The sequence below is a fragment of the Amblyomma americanum genome, chromosome 3, assembly GCF_052857255.1.
Source record: "Amblyomma americanum isolate KBUSLIRL-KWMA chromosome 3, ASM5285725v1, whole genome shotgun sequence".
Lineage (NCBI taxonomy): Eukaryota > Metazoa > Arthropoda > Arachnida > Ixodida > Ixodidae > Amblyomma > Amblyomma americanum.
Window position 1 is genome coordinate 222,835,694 of NC_135499.1, and position 26,406 is coordinate 222,862,099.

A 26,406-nucleotide genomic window follows, 5' to 3' on the forward strand; every position below is an offset into this window, starting at 1 on the left:
TTTAAAAAGAAAAACGTTTATCACAACTACTGTTACACAATTACCAGATTTGTAATAGTGACTGATTTAGTTGCAATCACATTTATGACTTGGTTTCCGCCCCTAATAAAAGTTTTTAAACTACGACACTGAGGCGGTCTGCTTTTTTTTTTTTTTGCTTATTGGTGATGGCCGGAAAAGTAGGCCATCGCAATGTGGGAATCAGGCAAGTTCTACGAAAGGGATTTCAAAATTAACTGACGGAACTTATCTAAGGTCGCGCACAACTTCGAGACAAGCTATAGGAAGCTTACCTCCGCTGAAGTCTTGGATGTCGGAGCCGGGTATGTACTGTTCCTTTGTCCCAGAGCGAGTGATGAACTTTGCCAGCAGAATGAAAACGGGGAAACTAGCTTCAGGCTGTGCCTCCGAGAGTTGTTCGCGATCTCGACGGCGATCTAAGACGTCAGGTTGACGCCACAAGAAGTCGTTGTACACGTTAAGGTGGTTAGTCAAATAAAGCCATGGTAATATGCCTCTGTGGTGACAAGTTTCTAACTCGACCATAACAAGCACACGGCTGTCGTTTGGCCCGCGCACTCGTCGAAGCTACTCCGCTTGTTCCCATATGTCGCTCACGCATGAGTTCCCGGCAAACTAGGCCAGCCGATCGGCGCTATTTTTCGCGCTGCTTTTATTTGTGCAACCAAATATTGCGCACGTCGTTTGGAGGCCAGCGTGTTCAGGTGCACACAGCGGATGTGTCGGCAGGCAGTCGTCACGCATGATGGGCAACGCAGAATCCTGTGACGACGATAATCAAGTCAGATGTCACCCGTATGCTCTGCTTAATTGCGTTAGCAGTTGCCCTCATCATTCTTGAACAAAGGCGGTCTGAGCATACGCCGATTGCTTCCAATGATTGTGGTTGTCAGCTTTAGGTGACGTAAGAGTTGCTGTTTTGCCCAACTGTACACTCAAGAATGAATTGAGTGGCATGTTAGAATTGAGAACAACATTCGATAAAAGTTATTCTGGTCATGTAGCATGAATTTCCGAGACACTTGCGGGCTCTGAAAAGTCTTGAGCTACATGCCTGGCTCAAATTTAGGCTCATGCGCTCCGATCTTGGAGTATTTTCGTATGTTACGGGAGCTGGTTCACGTTTCCTCATTCTAGACGAGAAGGTACTTACAAGAACATTCCAAAATTTATTTTACCATCAGGTGTCGTTCTCTGTCATTGGGGCTCAATTGTTCCTCGTCTTTGCTGTGCAAGCAAGCTTCATAAAAGTTCGATTAAACTTAATCCCTGTCCGAAAGTGACTGCTCTGAAAACGTAGTATGTCGGTGCAACTGTTTCAAGGTACTTACAACATGGGCAGTTCTCTTTGGTTAAGCCTGTCGCCTTCACTTATGTTATTGGCATGATTGTTATTAGTGACATGCATTCAATGTCCTAGCTGAAAATTTGGATGCATAGTAGTTTTACAGCAGGGAATTGGTTTTGTGGGGTTCCCGTGATGCCATTTCCCTGTTCTTTGTGTTTTGTTCTGTGTGTGCCTGCCAGGAGAATGTTTCCGTACAGCTGCATCCAGTGTAGACCCAATGAATGGTGATTCCAATGAAATCTTTATTAGTAAGCAATTGTATGTACTACTTTGGCTATATAGGCAGAACCCCAGAACTTGTGCAATAGTTGTGAGAAGGGTTTTTATTATTAATAATGTAAATCAAGCAAAAAAAAACATAACTAAGAACATTAGTGGCCTCAGTAGTAGTTGTACATTCAGCACATTGACAAAAACGTGCCGTTTTAATGCCCTAGACAACTCTTGGTTGTTACTTATGCCTATAACATGTTGCGGTAGTGCGTTCCAATGTTTAATTACATTATATGTAAATGAAAAAGTCCCATAATTAGCGCTAATACATGGGGCCTGTAGAGCAACTGTGGATGAGTGAGTAGTGTGAATGTTACATTGCAGAGGCATTACTGTATTACAAATTATTATATTCTTCAGCATTTTAAACATTCAACTGGTAATATGATACTGGACGCTTTTGTTGACAGAGAATATTAAGTAGCTGAAATACGTACGAAACCAACATCTGCGCAAAAGTAGTATGACGTGCAAAGCAGAATTCTGGGCAGCCAGTAATTCAGCAAGTTAAGCCATATGCAGCAAGTGTATAAACAATATGTGAATGTACAAAAAAGTCATAAAATGGCAGTAGTGTTAACAGGAAAAGATGCCGGATTTTATAGAATATGGGTAAGTCATGCCCTGTTAATATGACCTCCATTAATATGGATGACTCAAATTATGGGCAATTTTTCTAGTAATGAAACCTTTTCAGTGCATGTATGCCTTGTTAATGGACAGGGTAAAAATGCACAGAACCCACCGGTACCCATTCATTTTTGTCACGTTAATACGGACAGCAATGAACAAACCTCAACTACCCCAACCAGATGTTTGTTTTTCCATATTTTTAATGCAGGACACCAGTGAAAGCTAAGGCTTTCCCAAAATAGACCCGTCAAGTGCCAAAAGGAGGTCGTATGTAATATCCCCTTGCCCTGCGGCAAACGATATTTGGGGCAAACCGGGCGCTGCCTGATTGAGCGGCTGCAGGAGCATCAGCAGAAAGTTTCAGCAGTTGCCATAGAAGGCCATCTGGTCGAACATTGCAAACTGTGCCCATACAAGCCAGCATGCATACCAGAATGGGATAAGACTGTGGCTGTAGGAAGGCTGAAAATGAAAGATGGAAGGGAGATCCTTGAAGCCTTCCACATTGCTAAGGCAGGGGAAGGCTGCGTAAGCAAACAGTCTGTGGCCTTAACAAAGAAGGAAATGCACTATTTAGAAGGGTATGTTAAACTGTCCAGTGTGTGATTGATAGGTTTGTTCGCACTACCTTGAGTCCATGTGTCTCCAGTGTTTAGTATTCCATTTAATTTTACTATGTTTGACAATGTTGTGTTTAGGGCTTTGTTTGATGTGTTTTTTAGGACCATTTGTGATCACTTTTTATGACCACGTTTATTCGGGTTTAGTGTAGCATCCAATTTTTCTAAGTTTATATTGCCGTGTGTAGGCCTCTTTAGAGGTCCCATTGTTTTTGTATTTTTCATTCTCTCCGCCCTTTTGGTGTGGTCATCAACATTCGGTAGGCCCTGGTGTTCCTTCCTTTATCTGAACATTGGTGCTGTTGGCACGTGTTGTTGGTCTTTCTGAAGGTCTCTCGTGCTGGTTTTAGCTTCTTGATAGTTTTCTTCTGATACAGGCCACACACCCTTTTTATGTTTAACTTTTAGATCCTCCTCGTTTTTCGTTTGTGTTTCGTGCCACATTAAAGCACCCTATCAAGTTATATTTCACTTATCTTGTATTCCTAGATGTCCTCGGGGTGCTCCCGAGTGCATGTGCCTTGTTCTTTTTGTTCCTTCAAGCTTCATTTTCTTCATCGTCATTTGACACGACGGCAATTGATAGGTGGCACTGGTGGCGCAGAATGAAAGTGTATAAATACTGTGTTTCAAGTAAAGGATCCAGTTGCAAGTCTAGCGTGTGTCCTGTCACTCTTGCTTTGGTCCCTGTCCGTGTTTGCGCTAGTCAGTATGTTTCACCAGTGAAAGGCAGTGCAAAAGTTAGCCCTTTTTTTTTTGTGGTTTCATGCTTTACACTGCTGAGGTGACCAGTCAGTGCGCATTACCATCTGTCGTAATGCATGAATAGGTGTGAAGAAAACTGTGCACCCTCAGGTACGTTGAAAGCCGACTGAGTACAGATATGTATTAGCTGTGCAGGAGATGTGGAAAATCTTGGTAGGAGATACGTAATCATGCCATGAGAAGCCATCGCTTAAAATATAGTTACTGCTAGATAATGCTCTTAGAGCTCCCAAGAATTTGTTGAACTTCACAATTTTCATCACGATTCGTTATTATGGATGACTCACTTTTTGTAGTTTTACTTAGGAATCAAAGTGTCCATATTAATGAGGCACAACTGTATTTCTGTGAATTTTTGAACAGACTTGTTCCACATACGAGTGCCCCTTTAACTGATTATCAATCACAACTCCAAGGAAAATTATTCTGGCAACTCTTTGGAGAACAGTGTTATTTAGAAAAAGGCTGCACATTTTTGAGAGACAGGTGTTTCTTTATACTAAAAATTATCTAGTTACTTTCAGATATGTTTGCTGTTAGCCACAAAGAGAGTTTTAAAAAGTCCCATCAGCAATGGTGGCCTCACTTTTAGCAGTTAGAAATATGTTGGTGTCATCAGCCTATACTCTACAGTCCTATGCAAGGTATGATGGTAGGTCATTAACAAGTGTTAAAAGCAGTGATGTTGTTATGTGGAAAAATGAAAGCTCTAAAGAATGAAACAAAAAGAATTAATAGAATAATGCATTGTGAAACTGTCCCGAAAACTGATTCAGACCTGATTCGTGATTGAAAAAGCTCTTGTCATTTGTTTTAAGCTCAGATGGACTTGGTACACCACCACCCAGTAAGATGCCGTCAAACTGTGTGCTTGCTCACATCATGGTGCACAGTTCTTAAGCCAATAGCTGATCAGCTGCCCTTTAACCCTCTTGGGGCTCTTCCCTTCGTAGGCAGTGGGCCGGCCGCCTCCGTGCGCTGTCAGGGGGACGGCATGGAAGACTATTCCCTGCCCCTAGACATCCCCGTCCCTGTGAGGCGCCGTGAACCCAAATTCGTGCCCTACGAACCATACAAGGCTGCTGTGACTCCAATGGCACCCACTGGGAAGAGTCACAGGTGGGTCTCTTCACCTGCTTTTTGTTCTGTGGGTTCGAGCTTGCCATTGGTGGTGGAAAGGTGAGCAGAGTGACACAGGTAGTTAGTACTTTGTGGCATCGTTAGCAGCATGGTCTTGTTGGACTGTGCAGAGCAGCTGGTTGGTGCTGTGAATGTTCTGCTCCTTGTTTCCAGGTCAGAAAGGCGTTGGCAGCTCAGGTTATGCAAATCACTGCTCTTGATTCCATGACGTCATGTGCAGCACGGGGGAGGGGGTAATGGAACACCAGTAATGTAACTAAGCTGTGAGGCCAGCGTATCAGTTAAGGCATTGAAAACAAGCCAGCCTGTCCTAACTTATTTGTTGGCAGAGAGAACGGGAATGCTATGCTTTTGTTCTGTTTCAGTAGCTCATTGTCTTAATTTGAATGGAATGCCATCATTGGTCCTGAGTCCCTCTGCTCCATGTTGTCAGAGTAGGCTTGTTAGAGAGGTGTGAGAGCATTCACATTTATGATGCACAGTTATTTTGAAAATTATTGAGATCTCATGAAGGAACTCTGTAGTAATCCTCCCTTTTGAGAGTTCCTACACTGTGTTTTTGTGAATGAAACAACAGAGATACATTCTAAATGACAGTTTTTGTCCGCCAAATTGCCTTTGTATCTCACCAGGACCCACTTTTTGGCTGTGTCGATGTCGCCGCACTGTATTAACTGTCCTTTTCAGTGCCAGCTGCCTTAGCCTAGTTCCCCTATTTTTGCATAGTCATCCCATTTGCAACAGACGGAAAAGGGGAGCCGGAAAAAGTGGTGAGGAGAGAGGACACGTGGTGGCGTGTGAGGAGAGAAGTTGTGTATGCACACCGGCGTTCCTTAAGGACGGCGATTACTCACCTCCGGTGGCATCTGGTTGTGCTGCATGTGATTAGCTGCTGTGAGCACATGCCTGCCTAGTAGTGGTTGCCGCAGTGGGAGAGCCTTAAGTGGCGATATGGCACATCAGTTGCATTTCGAAGATGGACGTAAATGCAGCCAAGGCTGAGGCTGAGCGTCATACTCAGGGTGCTGTACATAAGCAAGAGGCCAGAGCCCGCAAATGTGCTGCACAACACAGTCTGCAAGTCTGTGCCAGCACATTTCTCAAACCATAAAGCACTCCTTGTAACCCTCACCTGACATAAACAAACACAATCATTTTCGCCATTATGTTAAGCATTTATACCGTAAAACCACATACCGTAGTTCTGATCACTAGACGTAAGCACTTCTTTATATTTTTTTCATTTTTTGATGAATTTCTGTTCAGCTAATTTTAAATTTAATGCATTATGTTAGTTGGCAACACATTCGCCAGCCATCTGAACCCAGCTGCGCGCCGCTTTCAGACACTGACTGATGCGTCGTTGGTCTTCTCTTTTTTTTTTCTTGATAGAAGTCTCATCGTTCCATTATCAATGCATGTTCTAGTTCCCTTCGCTTATGTCCATGTTATAAGCTGAAACTGCGTGCTCATCACGGGCTGTTCACTGTTTGTATGATGGAGCCTGCCCATAAGGCTTCACCGCTTTTTCACTTTTACGGCTTTTTTTTTTGCGGGAAAAGGTGGGGGGGGGGGGGGGGGGGGGGGTATTTATAATTTGACCTTCAGATAGTTAGATCATTTATCTTGGTCCCTTGAAGTCCATATTGGTGAGGTTTTACTACCCATCTTTTTATCGTTAGTTGCCAGTCGTGTGTCAGTTGATTTCATTTTGTTGATAATTTTGCAGGGCCACATTACAGGTTGCATATTGTTATGCTGCCTAATAAACCAGTATACATTTCTGTTCATGTCATGTTTTTTGTGTATGGTGCTGAATTGGTGTAGTTTTGTTTCTTTCGGTTGTAAAAACCGTGTGCTATTTTGAAAAAAAGTAAGGACAACAACATTTGCTTGTTTATCTTTTTCTGAATTTTTTAAATTCTGAACAGATATTTGATATTTTAAAATTTCAATACTGGCACACCCCTTGTTGCACTAGTCATAGAAACGAGGAATAGCCAGTTGAGGTGCGATCTTGTGGTTGGTTGCTGAGAGCCAGTGGCCGTGTGTGCAGGACGCGTTTGGCTGCCCTGGAGATTCCCTTCCCGCTGCAGCAGGGCTCCTCTTCTTCCTCATCGGGTACGGATGGGCCCCTGCTGGCGGTGGTGCGGGAGGTTCCTGAGGGGGCCACTCCGTCTGCCTCAGCCGCGGAAGAGGACGTCCGGCTGGAGCAGCAGCTGTGCCAGGAGCGGCAGCGCAGCCACGACCTGCAGGAGCAACTCAGTGTCCAAGTGGAGGTGTGTGTGCCAGCCTTGCTCCCCCACTGACATGCTACCCACTGGACCAGCAGTGCACCCACATGTCGCAGTACCAAATTATAAAAGTAGCAACATGAATGTTATCAACGATGTTATGCAGACAACAACAAGCACTGAAAGCATAGGGTAGTGGCAAAAGAGCAGGCTGCTGGTTAGCGAAGTACACTGCTTGAATTGAATGGTAGATCTTTTTCTTTTCCTTCTTGCTTTTTATCACTTTCCTTTTTTTTTTTGTAGTGGAGGCACCTGTGCTTTATTTCTTTCTGCTTTTATTATTGTTTTGACCTGGTATATCTGCCATTTTTTCTTTTTCTAGGTCCATTTGTGTTCAGTTCCTTTTATCAAGACTAATTTTTTGTTGTGACTTCCTCAGCAACATGGGTTTGCTGTTCATGTTCATGCTAATCTGATAATCAGGCATGATGCTGGTGTACCCGAGCCTGGCTTTTCCAAGTGGGTTTCAACTCAGACTAGCTGTTTTTAATGTACCCAAATGGCATAATGTTCACTTCAGTGAACATAAACTGCCATCCAATCAATGCATGAGTTTGTATGTCTGGAGCATGGTCAATATTGCTGGTGCTGCTAAACGTGCTATAGGGGATAAGAGTCTCCAGGACGTGCGAAAAGCGATCTCGCTGCACAGATGCTACTTCCAATTATCACCTCATTGGCTGCCGTGCATAGGAGCATATAAGCAACAATCTCCAGAAGTGTGGCCGCAAGCCACCGGCTAAAAATGGAGCTATTTTCCTCAGTTGCTGCTGGTACTTCCTGGAGACTTTTTTTCCTTGATAGTACTTTAGAGGCAGTTTCATTGCATTCACTGCAACTATTGGACAGCTCAGTAAGGAACCGTCAAGTTGGTTTGTGCCTGTAGCGTGGAGGTTCGTTTCGCCAAGGGTGTCCGCCAGTGGCTGCACCTGAAGCGAATGCTGGCGCGTTATCTGCCCCCAGGTAAACCGTGAGCTGAAAAAGCTGCTCGTGGCCTCCCTGGGTGAGGACATGGAAGCCCGGGTGCATTTCCTCAGCGAAGACAAGGCACAGCTGGCCGCCGATATACGCACTTATGCACACCGCCTGAGTCAGGGCCGCGAAGAGCTTGACCGGCTGGCCATCCATGCTGACGTCTGGCGCTCCAAGTTTCTGGCTGCCAGGTACAGTCCTGGAGGCACTTGTGGAAAACTGTGTGTGAAGGGTGGTGTTCTTCAACGAGGCAAGGTTGATTTTCAGGAAATGAAGACAGCCATCCAATCTCTGTCATTAGTTGGGCATCCACTTGCGTGTACCTTCATGAAGATAATGCTGACTGGTTTGCATGGTCAAGTGGTGCTGGAAACTGACGATGCCAGTTGGTGTACGACCTGTGTAGTGGCTTCTGGCTGAAAGCCTAACTGCGGAGCCTGGAAGGCTCCTTTTGCCTAGGTTTGTTTTTTAAGTAACACATACACTAAACTCACCACCCCCTAGTTGTCAATTTTGCTGCTGGTAAATGGACTTCCCTGAGCCAACCTCCTTTGCTGAGTGCTCTTAACAAGTGTGCTCACCTTCTCTGCAAAAATGCCTCTGAAAAAAGGATTTTCTCACACTTTTTGAGTATATGACTTTGCATGAAAATGGGACCCGGCTTCTCATATCATGTTTACCCTGTTGCTGTGACCATATGGCTGTCAGGCATCCTAAGTGCAGTTAGCTGCAGTGCATACTCATCTTATAGGGTTGCGGGGGGGGGGGGGGGGGGTACCATACCTTGAATGGTGTTATATTCATAACACCATAGAGATAGGTGGGTTGTCACTTTTGAAAATAGTGATAACAGTGCTGAGGGCATTTTTCATGCTTTATGGCAGGGTAGGGGGGGCAAGAGCCTTTTTTTTTTTTTTAATGTGAGACCTCTGTGCTGCAATGGTGAGAGCAGCTCACAAATGCACCGCTGAGTGGAGTACGCTAATGTGCTCTGTGTATTGGTGCACAGGCACACAACCCGCATAGCTCTGACTCGTAAGCCTGGCTACCAACTGCTGTTCTTGCTGGAGAACTACAAGTTGGTGGTCCTGTCTTAGTACGGCTTTGTGCACGAGCAGAAGCATAACAGTGAAGGTGTAGTTCCCAGTTTTGCTTGTTCCTGATTTTAGTTGTGAGGAAACTGAATTTAATGCAGGCCTCGTGCAATAACTCTTGCTGTCTTGGTGACAGCTGGAACATTTGACAGAAGTCGCACATTGTCTGTGCATGGAAGAGAGGGCGCACAGGGTGTGTTTCTTCTTTCTTGTGTGGTTGTTCTCTATCAGGCATGTTTCACAAGATGGCCCTGATGGGGGTGCACAGTTTACGTGAGCAAGAATGTGGCTTCAATTGCCTTTTCCTTACAGTCTGCTGGTGGATGAACTGGCAAGCTGCAAGGCACGGCTGACCCACCAGTGCGACGACTTTCAGGAAGCCCTGCAGTGGATGGCCAGCGAGCACCAACAGCTAGAGGCAAACCTCACAGCCACATGTCGGTGCGTGTTGTGCTGCATATTGTGCATTGCATTGGATGCACCTCAGTGCAGAATGCCATTTGATGTCCATGCATGCTGAACAGCTCAAGGACGTTGTGATTAGTCCCAAACCCTCCACTTGAGCATCTCTCGTAATCCATGAGCAGCTTCAAGGCTTTAAACAGCCATGCCATGCTACACCAGGTAACATTTCGCCTGACCAGCAGCGCAGTGCAAAGTCACAGCACAGTGCAAAATACTGGCCTACTACACCAACAGCAACATTAAACACCACGTACTTTGCCATTTCAGAAAACTACGAGGGCTGATTGTTTTACTAAAACACTGTGCTGATCGTTTTACTAAACCCTGAAAACATAAAGACGTGCACCTAGTGTGATCCGATGAGCCTCTCTGTTCTCACTATGTGAGCATTAGCTTGTGTGCGCACCTCAGTTGTGCAAAGCCAACACAAATGCATGTCATCTATTTGGGGCCAAAGCTGTGTATACTTGGTATGTCCATGTTGTTATGAAGGAAGGTGCATGGGACTAAGATGCAGTGGGGCCATGAAAGGAGAAGGGTCATGGTCCTACAGATGCAAGGAGTTGCCCAGAGGCCCAATGATTGAACTGTGCACTGGCACTTCTCCCATGCTTGTCACGGCTAGCAGATTTATTTGACTTGATGGCAGGCACCGGTGCGGCGAGCTCTAGCCAGCTGAGGAGCGATGCGTCTATGCTGTTCCCAGTCCAAGAGTGCTCTCTTTGTTATAAGCTTGCCTGTGCAAGGAGCACGGTGCCACAGTGATGACGGCTGCTACATGCTCGTAACCCTGTGCCAACTCGATAAGGCGGTGAAGGAGCTGCCTTGCTTTGTAATTTTGTGGCTCACTGCAGCATTTTAACAAAGATGTCTTCACATTATGGGAGGCATAAAAAGCTTCCATCACCTGTGAACAAGACGGGTGTTTCTGCATGTCAGCCCTTTTTAATTGCTAGTTGAAGTTGAAGTTAGTGGCTCGAAATGGTGCTTCTCAGCTGACCTGAGAATGCAATCGTTGCTGCTACTATGAAACTGGGTAGTCTTAATCAGATAATGGTTAAGTGCAGGTAGCACCTGACTGAGTCAGTGCAGCATGTTTGCTTAAAATGCGAGAAAAACAGGCTCTGCCAGCTTGGCAGGTTGTCACATGAATATAGTCACAGGCATAGCACCTAGTGTCGCCTTCAGACACCCGAAATTCTGTTGGGATGCAAGAGGTTCGTTCACTTGGGCAGGCCAGGGAGCACGTATGCACTGTGTTTCGCTACATTGCGCCTCTGCACTTATCTGCTCCCCTGTGAAAGTGCAGCTGCTTTGTGCTTCAGATTTGACTCAGAAGTCGGAACTATATGATGCCTAATTTTGTAGTGACCTTTTGATATCACTAAAAGTTTGCAGGTGCTGGTTGCCTGCAGCATTACATAGACTGGGCGTGTACTGCCAGTTGGTGATTACCACTTTTTTCTGTTTGTGTTCACATGTGCTGTATGCTCCTATCAGAGCTTTGGGTGGTGATATACATCAAAAGGAAACAAAAGAAAAATGCAGTGAAGCATAAAGAATGACACCATCAGAAAAGATTACAATTGTTGCTCGATGCCCAAGCAAAAGGCGACTGCACGTGCTCATGGGGAAGCTGGTGGTTATTGCTGGAGTCTCTGGGATTGCAAAGATGATTCCAGAGTGCAGTAGCATGTGACTTTGAAGATGAAATGAAAGCACTTGCTTCGTGAAAATGTTCACTTACAGCTGAGATTGCAAAGATGCCCAGGTGCATAAAATGAGACCTCAAGTGGACATTGTGTTATAAAGGGTGACCGACAAAGAAGAACCACTGATCAATGAGTTTGTAGTAATTGGTGGAGGCAAGTGCTATTTTTAATTTTTTAAGTACTGAGATGGCAGTCATAATTATGTCAGTTGAATGCTGATGCTTAAACAAGCTTGAACAGAGGTAAGGAGGGAGCAGCAGTACCAGTGCAGTGATCCCCTGCGCAGGCTGCTGGCCAAGCTCCAGGAGCAGTTGGCTGCTGCTGCTTCTCCCGGAGAGCCAGCCGGCCAGGCGGAACCCTGTGATGTGTTGCAGCTGAGCGCGCAGGCACAGCGAACAGCACGCAGCTGCTGCCACCAGGCGGTGCCACGAGGCAGCAGTGCCAACCTGCGCCTGGGGCCAGCACCTGTCGTGAGGCCAACGCCAGCCGAGGCGTTTGCCCGTCGCACCGAGCGTGCCTATGAGGCAAGGACATGTTTTATCGCTTATGCAAATCTTCAAGGTCCCTCTAGTCGCTAATGTCTTGGCTGGTTGATGGGTTAAAATCGAGTTGGTGCCTTCTCTTCTTAAGCATTGCCCACCACATTGCTAAAATAATAGTTAGAAAATTTGTGATCACTACACATGCCATATAGATGTAAAATGTATGGATAAATTAGTGAAATGAGCTCATATTTGGGTGATTTAATGTTGCATGACCCCAACTTCAACTCATTTGTGACCCTGCTGTTTAGGGAGTTATGTCACATGGCATTTATCGTTTTCTGCAGTGCCTGCTGGATTTAGTGAAACAGCACCGGATTGCAGTTAATAAACCCCTGGAAATTTGACAATGCACACAGGGCACACATTTCATGAGTGCACTGCTGTGTCTCGAGAGCCTTGTTATTTCCTACGACTGTGCTTCGGCTGTGCACCAAGCTTTCAGCAAGTGGAGAGAAGGCCAATTTGGGAACTGGCTCTTGGTCTGCTCCATGCTGCTTGTTATGGGAACGGGGTGGGCGATTAGGTTTGGACTAGGTTTCTTGAGTACATCACCATCATCATCACTAGCAGCCTACCCATGTCCGCTGTTGCATGAAGGCCTCTCCCGTACCGTTCCAAAGAACCTTGTCCTGCAACAGCTGCAGCCACCCTATTCCCACTAGCTTTCACGTGCCCTGTCCATGCCCATTCCAGCTAGAATGCCATTAATGCACATTGTTCTTCTGATTCATTCTGCTCTCTTTCTGGCTCTTAACATTACATCTGTTATTTTTCTTTCCCTAGGTCGTTGCACTGTCCTCAGTTTAATTTCAAATTGTTTCATTTAGCCTCCAAATACCATCAGTCCCATAGCACGAGCTACGCCTAGCATAGCACAGCACTGGCGTAGTTATGCCTCTTCAAATGCAAGGGCAGTTGCCATCTCAAATGCAAGAGGCCCGTGATTCCAATCCTGGTGCCACTACAATTCTCCACTATTAAAATATTAGTACAGTTAAGCTTACCGACTTAGCACATTAATTAGAAGAAGCTGATTGGCATTAGCGGCCAAGAGGTCCAGAGTGGCGGCCCGTTTTGGCGTCTCACCGGCGACTGCCTGGTTATGTGTCTCACGGGCCCGTCTTGGCGTCTGTATGCTGATGTACATACTTGGCCTACTTCCAGTTTTCGTTTCAGTCGTGTTCCCGGTACGCTTCATGTACTCCAGGCTAGACATGTACGCTTGTTGAGCTCCTCGACGCAGAAGCCGTCATTACTGTAACTCCACACTTTTATAATCCTGTACAGAATCCATGGCAAATCGGTTGCTGTACAGTTTCAGGCTGGCAGCTACAACATGGTGTAAACACAGGGCAACAGCTGCGCGGAAATTTTTTGCACTTGGCTGCCTTTGTGTGTACTGCCAGGGACAAAAGTCTCCAGGACATGTGAGCCACAGCCTACAGCTCTGTCATTAGTGGGTGGCTTGAGACCACATCAGTGAAGGTTAAAATTGACTTCACATGCCGTAACGTGTTGTGTGGTACTGAAGTGAAGTGATCATTGACAGACATGGCATATATGTGCCAAATTGCTTTTCATGCATCCTGGGGATTTTTTTTCTGCCTATAGTACATCTACAGCTGTATCAGAAATGCTAAAGGGCCAAATGCACACATGAACAGGTCATTCACGAAATTATCTGTGTGTCATCATTTCCGAATAGGTACTGACTGGCTGCAACGAATTTGGTGGCAGGAAAATTAATTCTAATTGACCCAAAAAAGAACAGAGAAAAATCTATTGAAGCCTTTAGGCCTTCCATACTGCAGATACTGTGTATGCTTGAAAATAAATTACAACATGGTTCAGGCATATTCGGCAACACATCATGCCTGTACACTATCTGAAGCAAAATCAGAAAACGGCTAAAAGGAAAACATGGTAGAAAAATCATAGCTCCTAAGAACAATCAATAGTAAAGAACCAGTTAAACACACAGTGAATCTGCAAACACAAGATTTAAAGAGCAACTCTGGAGTTCCTCGAGGTTCATTATTTTAATCAAATTTTTATTGCAGGTGTTCCCCTCCATCCTGATGATTTCCACTAAGTTTGGCAGCTACGCGGAGTTTCACTCCTGCACATATTGATTTTAGAGTCCTCCGTTTCTGCGGCCTCAATTAATGCCATCTCTATAGGCAGCACTGTGCTTCCGATGTCGCAAACATTACCTGCACATTCATGCCTACTCCCCGCATGCTGAACACAACTTTGAGGCTGGTATTAGGTCAGCCGAGGCACTCTGTAGCTGAAGCCACTGTTTTCAATTGCTATGTCACCCATTCGACGCGCATATGATTTTTTTTTCCAGTAATATTTCTGACATGATCGCTGCATCAAATGGTGCATCATCCGTGGCCACAGAGTCTCAGTCTCGGTGTGCTGTTTTTGCTGTTTTAAAATAGTTATTTGGAAGAATGATGTGTTGTGCCAGAGAGCGGGGACTCCTGGGAAGGCAGTGCAATTATCAGTTCAGTGTTCAAAAAACGCCCAGAGTTGCCCTTTTAAATCTACGTAGGATGTTAGTGCAAGCACTGACCCCTAAATGCCAGCTGGAATATTATGTTATGGTGAAGCGAGATAATCACAGGGTATCGCGAGAAATTTGCCAATACCTTTCAAGAGGAAAGTACCATATCTACTCGCGTAATCCGTGTACTTTTTTTTTCCCGAAATTAAGAGTTCAAAAAGGGGGTGCGCAAATTATGCGGAGATTCCGCGAGCATGTCCTAAAAAAATACAAAGGGCATAACTCGCAATACACACGATATACTTCCGCATATAAGTCGACCTCGCAACTCACGCCCTTCGCTGGGTAAAAAAAAAAGTCGACTCCAACTATAAGTCTATGTATAACGCCCTGCCCGTGCCCTCCCCAGGCCCACGTTGTGTAGTTCCCCGCGCGTGATGGCATGACTGCACGTGCGCAGCTCAAATCAGTAAACGTGGAGCAGTACACTCACAAAGCCAGCAGTGACGGGAAAATGGAGGTACAAGACGATAAAATGGCACCCTCGCATGCAGCTCGGCTCAGTACCAGCAAACAATGTTTCGAATTCTGGCACGATGCACGCTCCAGAGGCTATCGGAAGTTTGCTCTTGCAGCCGCTTGTACAGAAAACCGACTGCCGGCGTGAATGAGCCAGATAAATGGCACACAATTGAGTTTTCTTTACTGGAACCAATTTACAAATGAATTACTGACTTTTTTTAACACTCACTCATCTTTCGCAGCCACACGCGGCGACACGGTTGCGCCGATCTTCCAAAGCCTCTCCTGTGCACACCAGCATGCATGCTGTTGTGCTTGCGCAGCAGGGAGCGCAAAATTTGCGACTAAAAGTCTTTTTTATAAGTTTGGGTAATACATTAGGGGTACGCAAATTACGCGAGTAATTACAGTGCGTAATACTTGTTATCCTGCCAGTACTGTTGTCACATATGTATAGGGTGGAAACTGGGAGGTTGACAAAAAAACTAAATTTAAGCTATGGAAAAAATGACAGGAGTAATGTCTAAAGACAGGAAGAGAGCTCAGTGGGTAACAAACAAACAGGAGTTAATCACATTAAATGTAAAATTAAAGGTACACTTTTCACCTCTGACAATTTGGCTCAGCGAGGATTCTATCCTTTGCTTTTCCCTGACTTGCAGTGCCACAAGTGACGTCCTGCCTACTAAAGGCCACTGCTTATAGCTTTTGCCACTGTTATGCAATGGGCAGTGCAAATGTGCCACTGTACACATTACTTGGCTGGCTGCTTTGTTGCAGCACAAATCAGAGGGCAAGTGGTGCACCTTATACTGCCTCATGCCTCATGTTTGAGCACTGCACTCATAGTACTATGGAATGTGGCCGAGACAGTCATGGCAATGCACTGGATTCGCTTTCATAGCAAATGCACTCGCATAATAAATAATTTTTTGGCACAAGTTATGCAAGCATATACGATACACCACTCATCAACATTTGTTTTGATTTGCCATGTTCAGGGGGTCAGCTGTGGCGTCCTTTACAAATGGATCAGAGCAGAATAGCCAGTGACAAAAATTGTGGCTGTTCGCAAGTTTGGCATTTTCACCTGAGTTGCTTGGACTGTGGCCAAGGTGCGGCATTGAGATCTTTACTCCGGCTCTCTTTTTCAGGCGTTAAAGCAGTCGTTCAGCACGAGGGCGCAGTCAGTGTTGCAGTCTGGAATCGCTTCAGGCGACAAGTGCTCGGTGAATGGCTTGAGCAAAACTCATGACTGCAGCACCATAGCCTGCTGCCGGCACTGCTCTGGCCACCTGGAGAATATCTGACAAAGGACCAATGTGCGCGACATGTGCTTCCTGACTGTCGCCAGGACTGAGCCGCATGGCAGTGCCGACACATGTAGACTGTGCCGAAGCCCCTCAGAAGTTCACAGAGAGGAGCTGGCCCACATGCAGCTAAAGCTCACCCGCAGCTTTTTTTTAAGGACCAACCTAGACTCCTGGTGTGACCTCCTATTTGTGTGGGATGCTTGTGGTGTTGTGCAAGTGTACAGTAGTTGCGAACATTGTCGTGGACCTCTGATTTTAATGGTTTTGGCCTTGTGTATCATTTAGGTGCAGTGTTTCATTTTTCTCAAATTTTTTGCAAGGTTTAGATGCACCTGAATGCGTTCACTCTCAAACAAGTTGCTAAAAGGACTGGAATGCTGGCGTTGGATGTGAGGCGTTGCCAACACACAGTTTTTACAGAACTTGCCCACATCGAATGTTGTTGATGTCAGATTGTTTTAGGTGCTTATAGTACAAATGCCACAAACATTGTGCCAACTGCAGTGTTGTGAGCACTACACAGTAGCTCTAGGGTATGTGAGTAATTGTAATTTTAGACCGAGCTTGACAGGTTCCCTTCTACTTTTCGGATATGTGTGATAGGGCAGAGAATGTCTGTGAAAGCTGATCTTTTTTCTCCAGCTGCCTCTCACTGCTCAAGTGCAGCCTTAGTTTGCGCTATCAGAAAATTGCACCTGACTTCACAAAGCACATTATCTTGATTTTCAGGCAGAATAAGGTTAGGCCACTGGAAGAATGTAAAAGCAGTCTTCGATACAAGGGTAGTCTTAGTGTGTGGAGAAGTGACGCCACTGTCTTGTAGCTGTCAGCCTTTACTGAAGCTTTGTTAAACTGCTTCTTAGTGGTTTTTCGAAACTGTCTGCAAGTGTATAGCCTGATGCACACAAAAGAGTTTTCCCTCCAAAGGTAAAGTAAGGTTGAAGGTTTACATCTTGCTGCAATGCAGCAAGGTAAACTTTGTGTTCTTGCATAAGATCTAAAAGGTCCAAAGTGGCCCTTGTGCCCCATTAATACGCAAGAGCGGCTAGCCCTTTGAGCAATGAAAATCTCTGAGCAGCAAGCATGGGGGCATTGTGGTGGAACTTCCCCTCGCTTCAATGTATCCCATGCTTACACATTCGTGGTGCTTACACCTTGCATCATGCTTGTCACAGCAGTAGGGTGCAGCGTAGCCAACATTGTTTTGTTGCAAACCATGCACAAGGTCATCAAGATGTACGTTTGAATATGCCATCACTATTTTCCTGTCTAGCACCTAACTCAGACAACACACTAAAATACAAAAGCAATGGATATGTGAACATTACACAACATTATTTGAGAGCCAGCACTTCAGCAATGCGCGATATCATCGACCGCAGCAAAGCCTCCGAAGAGGTAACGCATGCCGTACCCCACACTGCAGCCGCTGCTGCTATGTGTTTTGTGCTGCCCACTCCCTGTGCCCACTGGCGCTTCTTTCCTTTCACTAGTCACTTCAACTCTTTCAGCGCTTTCTGTTTCTAAATGGCCCACGCCGCATTCTTTCCGCTTTCGTAGCCTCCTTTCCCTTTGCCCATGTGCGTGGCCTCAAGCTCATCTAAAATTTGCCTTCCAGCAGGTCACGAGTCTGGTGTGGAAGGTCGCAATACTATCTTGAGGACCATAAAAAAAACTGTGTTATATTCGTACCTTCGTTCTCATTACTAAAATGTGAGATGCGTTCTGAAACTGATGAATTGAGAAAAAGACTTGTTAGATTCATGTAAATGCGGTAATCAAAAAGTTTGAATGGTTTTCAAATTCTTGCATGCAGTGTACTACTGGGGACAAAAGTTTCCGGGAAGCAAGTTCTAGGAAAAACGTTTATTATAGCTCTACGTCGCTACCCAGTCGCCTGATATTGTGAAGAGAGGAAGGAGCATTTAGGCCTTTAATGCCTTCATACAGTATCAGGCAACAGTCGCCTGATATTGTGAAGAGAGGAAGGAGCATTTAGGCCTTTAGTGCCTTCATACAGTATCAGGCGACTGGGTAGCGAGGTGGAGCTACAATAAACGTTTTTCCTAGAACTCGCATCTTGGAAACTTTTGTCCCCAGTAGTACATTACTGTGTTAAAAATTTGCTAACATGGTACTGGATATGTGCTCATATGATGTACTGTAGTTGCCCACCCCTAATGCACCCAGTGGAGTTGCACCTTGTTTTCCTACTAGTGGCACATTCTGCACTACCCGCAATTCTAGCATTCCCAGATCTTTGAAATCAAAAATTATGTTTTTACGTAAAGCAAAAACATATGCTTTGGCTTATTCTCTGGCATGTCCCACTTGTGCTGCTGCTCAGATTTGTTGCCATAAGCGGATGAGACCAGGTCTGACCTTTATTAATGGGATTCACAGTTTGTACGCTCATTCGTAATGCCTGCAGGCTGCAAATGTTGCAGAACCCATGTGTTGGAAAAGCGAAAGCTCTTATGTTTGTCAAATTGTGAGTGGTAGAAAGAGTTGGGAAATAAGTGAACACATTTACATAATGATGTTGATGGTCAACTACAATGTGTATGTTTTTAAACATAATATTGAAGAATTAAGTAATGCTTTACACAAGCACATGGTTGTGGACCTCGGGAAGAGACGAAAGCTAGGTTCGCTTCTTTGCTTCTGTTAAATACATTTTAAAGCATTAAGCTGTGGAGTGCAGTCTGGTGGCTCAAGCATGCAGCTGCTAGGTAAAAGGTGCAGCCTAGAATACTCTCACAGGGACGTCTCATACAAGGCTAGTGCGCTGTGGAGTGCAGTCTGGTGGCTCAAGCATGCAGCTGCTAGGTACAACGTGCAGCCTAGAAAGAATGCTCTCACAGGGACGTCTCATACAAGGCTAGTGCACAAACAGCAGGAAAAAATGGCTGGCAGTTTAGCATTGCTAAGCATGATATATTGTGCGAAAGCACTGTTTTTTTGCAGGTGGACACCACCGCCACATACCTCAAAGCATGACTGAGGTGCTCACTGACCCAGGGAGCGAGTTATGCGCCTTTCCTTTCCTCAGAATCGATGGAGTCTAAACCTTTGAGAAAATGAAAGGCACATAACTGCCGCAAGTTGTAGGTGGACACCACCGCCTACTCGCAGTGTGTCTGAGGTGTCCACTGACTTAGTGAGCCAGTTACACTTGCTACTCAGAGGCTTCACACAGATGCGCACCGCTGACACCCAGGGAGTGCGTCTAGAAGTGCTTTTGCACTAAAACATTTTTCTGTGCAAGATTTGTTGTTCACTTGCCCTCTCTCTTTGTTCCCAGTGTGCTTGTTGCTTGTGTCCCAAGACAGCTCATTTGTTGGTGGCTCCAGCATGCTCTGCAGAAGGGCCACGTAGTGCATCATTTCTAGGAACATTACAGTCTTTGCTTGAAAGGCAGTCTTGTTTCTCTTAGCTTTTCTGCTTGCTATTAAGAGTTTCCGCATTTGATACCTGCTGCGAGATTGGATACCTGCTGTGCATTTGATTGTCTTTTATCAGAAATGTGCTCTGATGCAGGACAGATGCTTCGGTGGTGGTACTGAATGATACTGTCATGCTGGCATTGCGGGTCATGCTACAAGTTTGTGTGCATTTCTTGTTTGTTTTGTTGTATATGGAGAAAGGTACTGCTTGATGTGCTACTTAGAGGGCTGAATTTGTTCTTGAATTGTTGTCGTTCTTGTGTGGCCAAGGATTGCCTGAAATTCTGAGTTCCACACAGTGCTGCAAGCAGACCATGTTTGATGTGCTGCAGTTAGAGCCAAGAAGAAGAAGGAGGAGAGTTATTTGTCTGATTTGTTGATGTGGGCTACCATTGGGAGTGACACCTTGAGTTACTAAGTTGGTGGGGTGATTGAGACTGTTAAATTTTGAAACAGTCCAATCTCTTAGTGTTCATGAATAAGAATGCAAAATGTAGTCAGGATGGAGTGGTTGCTTGCAATAAGATGGAAAGTTCATTGTGTCTGCTAATGTTATTAATGTGCCAACAATTTTCGAAGTTATTTTTGTGGGAAAGTGATGAACTGCTCTTCAGAGAGGGGTTTTGATGGCTCACTGACATGAACATGCAACATTGTTGTCTCTATATATAGTGTTATGTGATACCTTGTCAATGAAACTACTGCAGGCTAAACCTAAAATAAAATAAAAGCCATCTTCCTGTTACTTTGAACTGGAGAAGCTCATGTTTTATTCTGCTCTCATCAGTACATTCATAGGTCTAATGAGTCCCCATAATTGAGTTCTCTGTCGCTTGTTCTGAAGTTGCTTCGGTTTTGGAGTACATGCTAATGTATTTGTAGACCCAAGAAATTCATTGTGTCGATGCAACTCATTCTATAGTAGTCGGATACAACTCAACTCAACTCAAGAACAAAGCAGCAAATGCCCCTCAGTGGAGCCCCTCCAGCCAATGGGGTCAACTGATTCTTCCCCTTGGCTGATCCCCTTGGACCTGCTAGCATGAAATCACAGGGGTGGCAGATGAAAGGGGAATAACCACAGCTTAATCACATTAACTGAGGCATCATGAAAATCGGTTGACTCCATTGGTTGTAAGGCCTCCTTTGAGGGGCATCTGCTGCTTCATTCTTGAGTTGTATCCAACTACAGGCTTCATGCCTTTTTGGAATCAGCTTGCAAAACCAGTAGTAATATTTCTCATCTTTCTGGCATAACACTGGCTCTTCCCAGAACGTGTTTATGTTTTGACTGGAACAGAATGGTTTTTATTCAGCCATATGTTGGCCAAGCATCCTAGAATGTGTTTGCAAAGCGTGATTTGGGGCTAGGGAATGTGCCACAATAGGCCAGAGTGCCTGCCAATCGGGAAAACCAGGTATTATCAGAGAAATTGGCTTATCTGTGAAAAGCTAGGGAATACCAGCCCCAGTTGTTGATATCGTCCAAGCTTGCCTCGTAAATCTAAGCTGAGGCTGGTTCGAATCCAGCGTCTTGCAAGGCTAACTCCATCCTCCAAATCGTTGGCATCTCACTCAACACCTGCCTGCTCAACAATGCATCCTGATTTGCAATGAATGACAGACTCCTCTCCTTGCCATAATTGCACTCTGGAATGAAGAGCTCCTGATGCCTTGGCTAATGATGAACGTTTTTGAAAACTGTGCAGCATGCAGCACGATATCCAATGACTTCATCTTACTCAAAATAGAGCAGTTCCCAGTACACCCAACTTCAAAGTGTGTAGATTTAAACCTACTCTTGCCCAAGCATACTGGAAAGTGTCCAAGAGATAACACACCGCAATGCAACTCGTGCACCATACCCACATGGGAGGCCTCTGTTGCCCACCTTAATTGGCAGAACAACCTCTTCTTGGGGCACTGCCCTTCAGCACCTACTCACTGTCTGGGGTCATTTCAGTAAATGTGTCTCTCTCTCCCAACTGTATTCCTGTTTGTCCGGAATGGACTGTTCTCCCCTCCTTGCTATACATTCATGTTCAAACAGATTATTATCAGCCATAGCCCGTGTCCTGTGCAGTCTTCTGTTGTGTGTGTCTTTTTTGGCTGGTAATAACCATTTCAGCGTGACAAGGACTGGTGTGCAATCAAAAATTAAAAAATAAATAGTATTCTGTGTAATGCAAGAATGCAATAACTGTTATACTGGGCTGTGTGTGTGTAAGAGAGAAAAACATTTTATTGATCTCTTCAGTTTAGGGCAGGCATTCTCAAACTTTTTTGCCCCAAGGAATCCCAACAGCCTTCAACATGACTAACAATCGGACATTTTCCGCCTTTTTCACGACGCGACTGCGCATGCGCCCATCCCTTGGTGGTGGTGTCGCGAAACATATTGGAAGGGTCGCGCGCTCCACTCGAGACCGGCCGTGGAAGTGTAAACAAACCGGCTTCCTACGCGGGGTGCGTTGCTGCTAAAGTACACTTTAGTTGCTGCAGCCGTCGGGCGTTCAGCGCGACGCATTTGGCGATACCTACGAAATATGTTGCATACGGCTGCAATGCCCAATATGTAAAGGGAAGCAAACTCGGATTTTTTCGCTTTCCGAGCGCTTCCCGGGACAGCCTTCGACGCGAAGCGTGGATAAAAGCAGTTCGCCGGCTCGACGATCGTGGCCGCCCTTGGGCACCGTCAAGCTCGTCAAGACTGTGCGGGAATCACATTGTGACAGATACGGACGAGGTACTGCGTTTAAATGCGTGTGCAGTCTATCACGAAGTGTTTTATTCATGGGCAGGAAGGCCTCGAATGTCACCGTAAACACCCAGACTTCGTTCCGACGTTTTTTGCTTTCTCAAGCAAGAAGGCCAAATGGGCAAGTGTTGTGAGCCGCTTTCAACGCGCGATGGAGCGGGCAACGAAAAAGAAGCTACGAGAGCATTCACGCATGGTGCTAAAATTTTGTCATAATCTCCTATGGAAATTTCCTTGTTTATGCCACTACACCCTGGCCAATCCCCCCGTGTGGGTATGTGCCATGTATTAGGAGACAGAAGAAGGTGCGTTATGCGTGTGTTCGCATCACATCCATGATGAAGAGCTCTGCGTGGTATCACCGAAATGGATCAATGTGCGCCTCTCGCGCTCGTCTTTCTGGACGCGCATGCTTGTTTAACCTATGCAGCGGTGTGCTGTGGGAAAATACAGTGAAATGCTAGCAGAGCTGCTTTGTTGCGAGTACGCTTGTGCTTTTATAGCTCGTGTAGCTATTCTGCAGCGCTTGAGCACAACGATTGCTTGTGGAAACTGTTGTCCCCAGTCGTTTTCTGTACTACGGCGTGCACGATGTAGTATCTACCTTTTAATGGATGGCAGGCATACACAGCGGAAAACGCCAACCTCACACTGATCGGGGATATTTCATTGAACATTATGTTCCTAATGTAGCCTTCATCTCTGAAGCGGCGGCCCTTGCTCAGCTGGTGTTCGCATCGCATGCCGGATGATCGGAGATACTGAAGAATTTGCTCTTCGGTGGGCACTGCAGCCTGCCTCGGACTTCGCACCCAGCCATCAGTCAATCCTAGAAATCCTCCAGGTACCAGGTGCTGCCCAGGACACGCCATCGTCGACAGATTCCAACAAAACGTGCTCCGGAGCGGCACTCAGTCCGGTCGGGTTGGGCACGCAGTACCCTACCAGTGAGCTTCCAGCGTTGTACCGCGTTTACTCTCGTAATTTGCGCAATTTTTTACTTTAGATTCGGACTTCAAAAAGAGGGTGCGCAAATTACGAGAACATTTTCTGAACACGTCCTAAAAACTACAAAGGTCATCATGTGCAATGTACAGGAGCAACTCGCACTATATTTTTGTATTGTGCTTAATTGCATAATTAAGCACACAATACAATTAACCAATTTCACAAGGAACGAAGATAGGCGAAAAAGTCCAATTAGAAAGTTGTAGAACGGTCCGCAAAACGTCCAGCTGAACAGTTCTAACTTTCCATCCATTACGCATCGGCTTCTTTTCGCTCACTGCAGATGCCCGCAAAATAAAAAAAAAAACCACGTGACATGCCCGCTTGCGCGCCGCGATTGCAGTGCTCTCAAACGTTCCGTGCAGGATCGAACAGAACATTTAGCCCGGTGTGCTGCCGCTTAAAAGGTGACAGGGCAGCGACGCAGCAGCTGGCTATGCGATATATATATATATATATATATATATATATATATATATATATATATATATATATATATATATATATATATAGAGAGAGAGAGAGGCAAGCGGTACGCTTCCCTTCTGGCGCTTGATAGCGACAAGCATACACCGTCCTTATCGCTTGTGCTCGTGTAAATCGCGCAGCCAGCGCATGCGTCGCAGCCCTGTCACTTTTTTAAGCAGCAGCACACCGGGCTAAATGATCTGTTCGTTACTACGCGGAGCTTTCGAGAGCACTGCAATCGCGGCGGACAAGTCAAGGTATTTTTTGCATTTCGCGGGCATCTGCAGAAAGCGAAAAAAGGCCGATGCGTAACAACTGGAAAGTTAGAAACTGTTCAATTGGACGTTTCGTGGACCGTTCTACAACTTTCTAATTGAACTTTTTCGCCTATCCTAGTTGCTTGCGAAGTTGATTAATTAATCTAGACTAATTATGCAATTAAGCACAAATAGCCAGCAACATCCGTTTGATCGCGTCGTCTTAGATTGACGCGGCATATTTTTAAAGCCTGGCTAAAGTTAGCGGGGACACTCTGTATACTGTAGGCCTATATTGCCTGCTATACGTAGACCACCCCTCGCTGGCTAACAAAAAAGTTGACTCAAATATGACTCATGCCCCCTCCCGCACTGCCCTACGTTACGTAGTGCCATCGCGGTGGCTCAGTGGTTATGGCGCTCGGCTGCTGACCCGAAGGACGCGGGTTCGATCCCGGCCGCGGCGGTCGAATTTCGATGAGGCGAAATTCTAGAACCCCGTGTACTGTGCGATGTCAGCGCACCCTAAAGAACCCCAGGTGGTCGGAGCCCTTCACTACGGCGTCTCTCATAGCCTTAGTCGCTTTGGGACGTTAAACCCCCATAAACCACAAACTATGTAACGTAGCTCCTCGCGGGACGGCATGACGGCGCGTGCGCAGCTCAAAGCAATAAGCGAGCAACGGTCCAATCGCGAAGCAAGCAGTGGGAGGCAAAGGACATGAGGCGATAAAGCCAATAAAACGACGCGCTCCCATGCGGCGTGGCCAGTTTACTAGCGGCAAATCGAACAGCAAAGAGTTCGGTAGTTTCGGATTCGGGCGCGCGCAGCTGCTCGTCCGCGAAAGCGAAGCGGCATCCAGCGCGAGGGAGCCGGTAAACGGCGCACAATTCGTGCACTAGCCACTCGCACCTTTCGCAACAGCACGGCGACCATTTCTCCATGGAGAGCTACGAGTTCCATGCCTGCAAAAACCCCCAGGGCTGTGTCCTCCTACCGGCCTGTCTGCTGACCTCGGCGGCCTGCAAGTCCATGGAGTTCGTGGCCCTCGAACGCCTCTCCTGGATAGCCAGCACCAGCGGTTTTTTCTCTGAGTGTCAGACGGGCTTCCCCAGGCACCGCTGCACGGCATACTCCATCGCCGACGTGGTCTCCTGCCTGGAGGAGGCCAAGCAGCAAGAGGACATCACCCTCCTGGACGTCCAGGCAGCCTTCGACAGCCTGCCCCACTCCACCATCTAGCAGGCCCTGGACGAACTTGGAGTGACCAGGCGGTTGCGACGTTCCATAACTGCCTTTCTCTCTAACCGCTCCATGCAGGTTCGGATCGGGGGCACCCTGAGCTCTCCCCGCCCCATCTCCATCAGGATCCCTCAGGGCTCTGTACTCAGCCCCTTCCTGTTCAACCTCGTCATGGCCGGCCTCCCTAACGCCATCCAGCAGGGTTGTCGCCACAGGGTCTTCTGCTCTCTGTACGCAGACGACGTCGGCCTCCGGGTCTGTGCCTCCCGGATGCACATCACCTCTGCCAGGCAGGCCCTCCAAGGAGCCCTCAACGAGGTGCAGCATTTCCTGGCTTCCAAAGGCCTGGTGTTCTCCGCTATCCCCGAGGAGGGTGTGCCACATCAAAACTCCGGACACTGCGGATTGATGACACCAACCTCCCTTGGAAGCTGCAAGTGAGGTACTTCGGGCTCACCATCGACCACCGCCTCACATGGATTCCGGCGGACAAGGCCCTCCTGTTCCACCTGGACCGCGTCGGCCGAGCAGCCGAGCGCCTCCTGGCACGTGCGAATGGCTGTACGACTAGGGCCATCTGGCTGTTGACGACGCGGGCACGTCAGCAATCCTGTATGCCCTTCCCTTGGTGACTCTCAAGGCCAACCGGCTCAACCGCCTTGACGCCACTCGGCGGTAATGGATCCGCCGCCTCCTAGGTGTCCCGCGGAGCTCCCAGGTCCCGGCCGCCCTAGCCGAAGCGGGGGTTTTCCCACTCAATCTTCTCCTCCAAAGAGGCCTCACCCACACTGACCGGCTCCACCATGTTCCTGACGACGGAGCTCTCTGTGCACGCCTCTCGTGACGCCCCCATTCCAGGATGGGCATGCTCTCCGCTGCCTACGTGGAGCCTCTGGGCCCTCCCATCAGCCACCTGACCCTCCCCCAACTACCTACGCGTCCTCTTCTGCAGGTATCCCTGGACTTCGAGGGCACGTCCAAGCGCCACACACCAGCT

At 46.6% G+C, this 26,406-nt stretch overlaps 1 protein-coding gene across 1 annotated transcript; it reads left to right on the forward strand.

Moving 5' to 3' along the window:
- The first annotated feature begins 162 nt into the window (after window positions 1-162).
- On the forward strand, window positions 163-20,427 carry LOC144126179 (golgin-45). The gene is made up of 7 exons (XM_077660169.1): window positions 163-323; window positions 4,614-4,779; window positions 6,857-7,079; window positions 8,058-8,257; window positions 9,473-9,601; window positions 11,624-11,861; window positions 16,071-20,427. Exons 1-7 carry the CDS (start codon window positions 311-313, stop codon window positions 16,224-16,226), a joined length of 1,125 nt encoding a protein of 374 aa, XP_077516295.1. The 5' UTR covers window positions 163-310; the 3' UTR covers window positions 16,227-20,427.
- Window positions 20,428-26,406: the final 5,979 nt, after the last annotated feature.

Coding starts and splice junctions, on each gene's coding strand:
- LOC144126179 (XM_077660169.1), top strand. Junction 4,780..6,856: donor CCCACTGGGAAGAGTCACAG/GTGGGTCTCTTC, acceptor CCGTGTGTGCAG/GACGCGTTTGGCTGCCCTGG. Junction 9,602..11,623: donor AACCTCACAGCCACATGTCG/GTGCGTGTTGTG, acceptor TCCCCTGCGCAG/GCTGCTGGCCAAGCTCCAGG.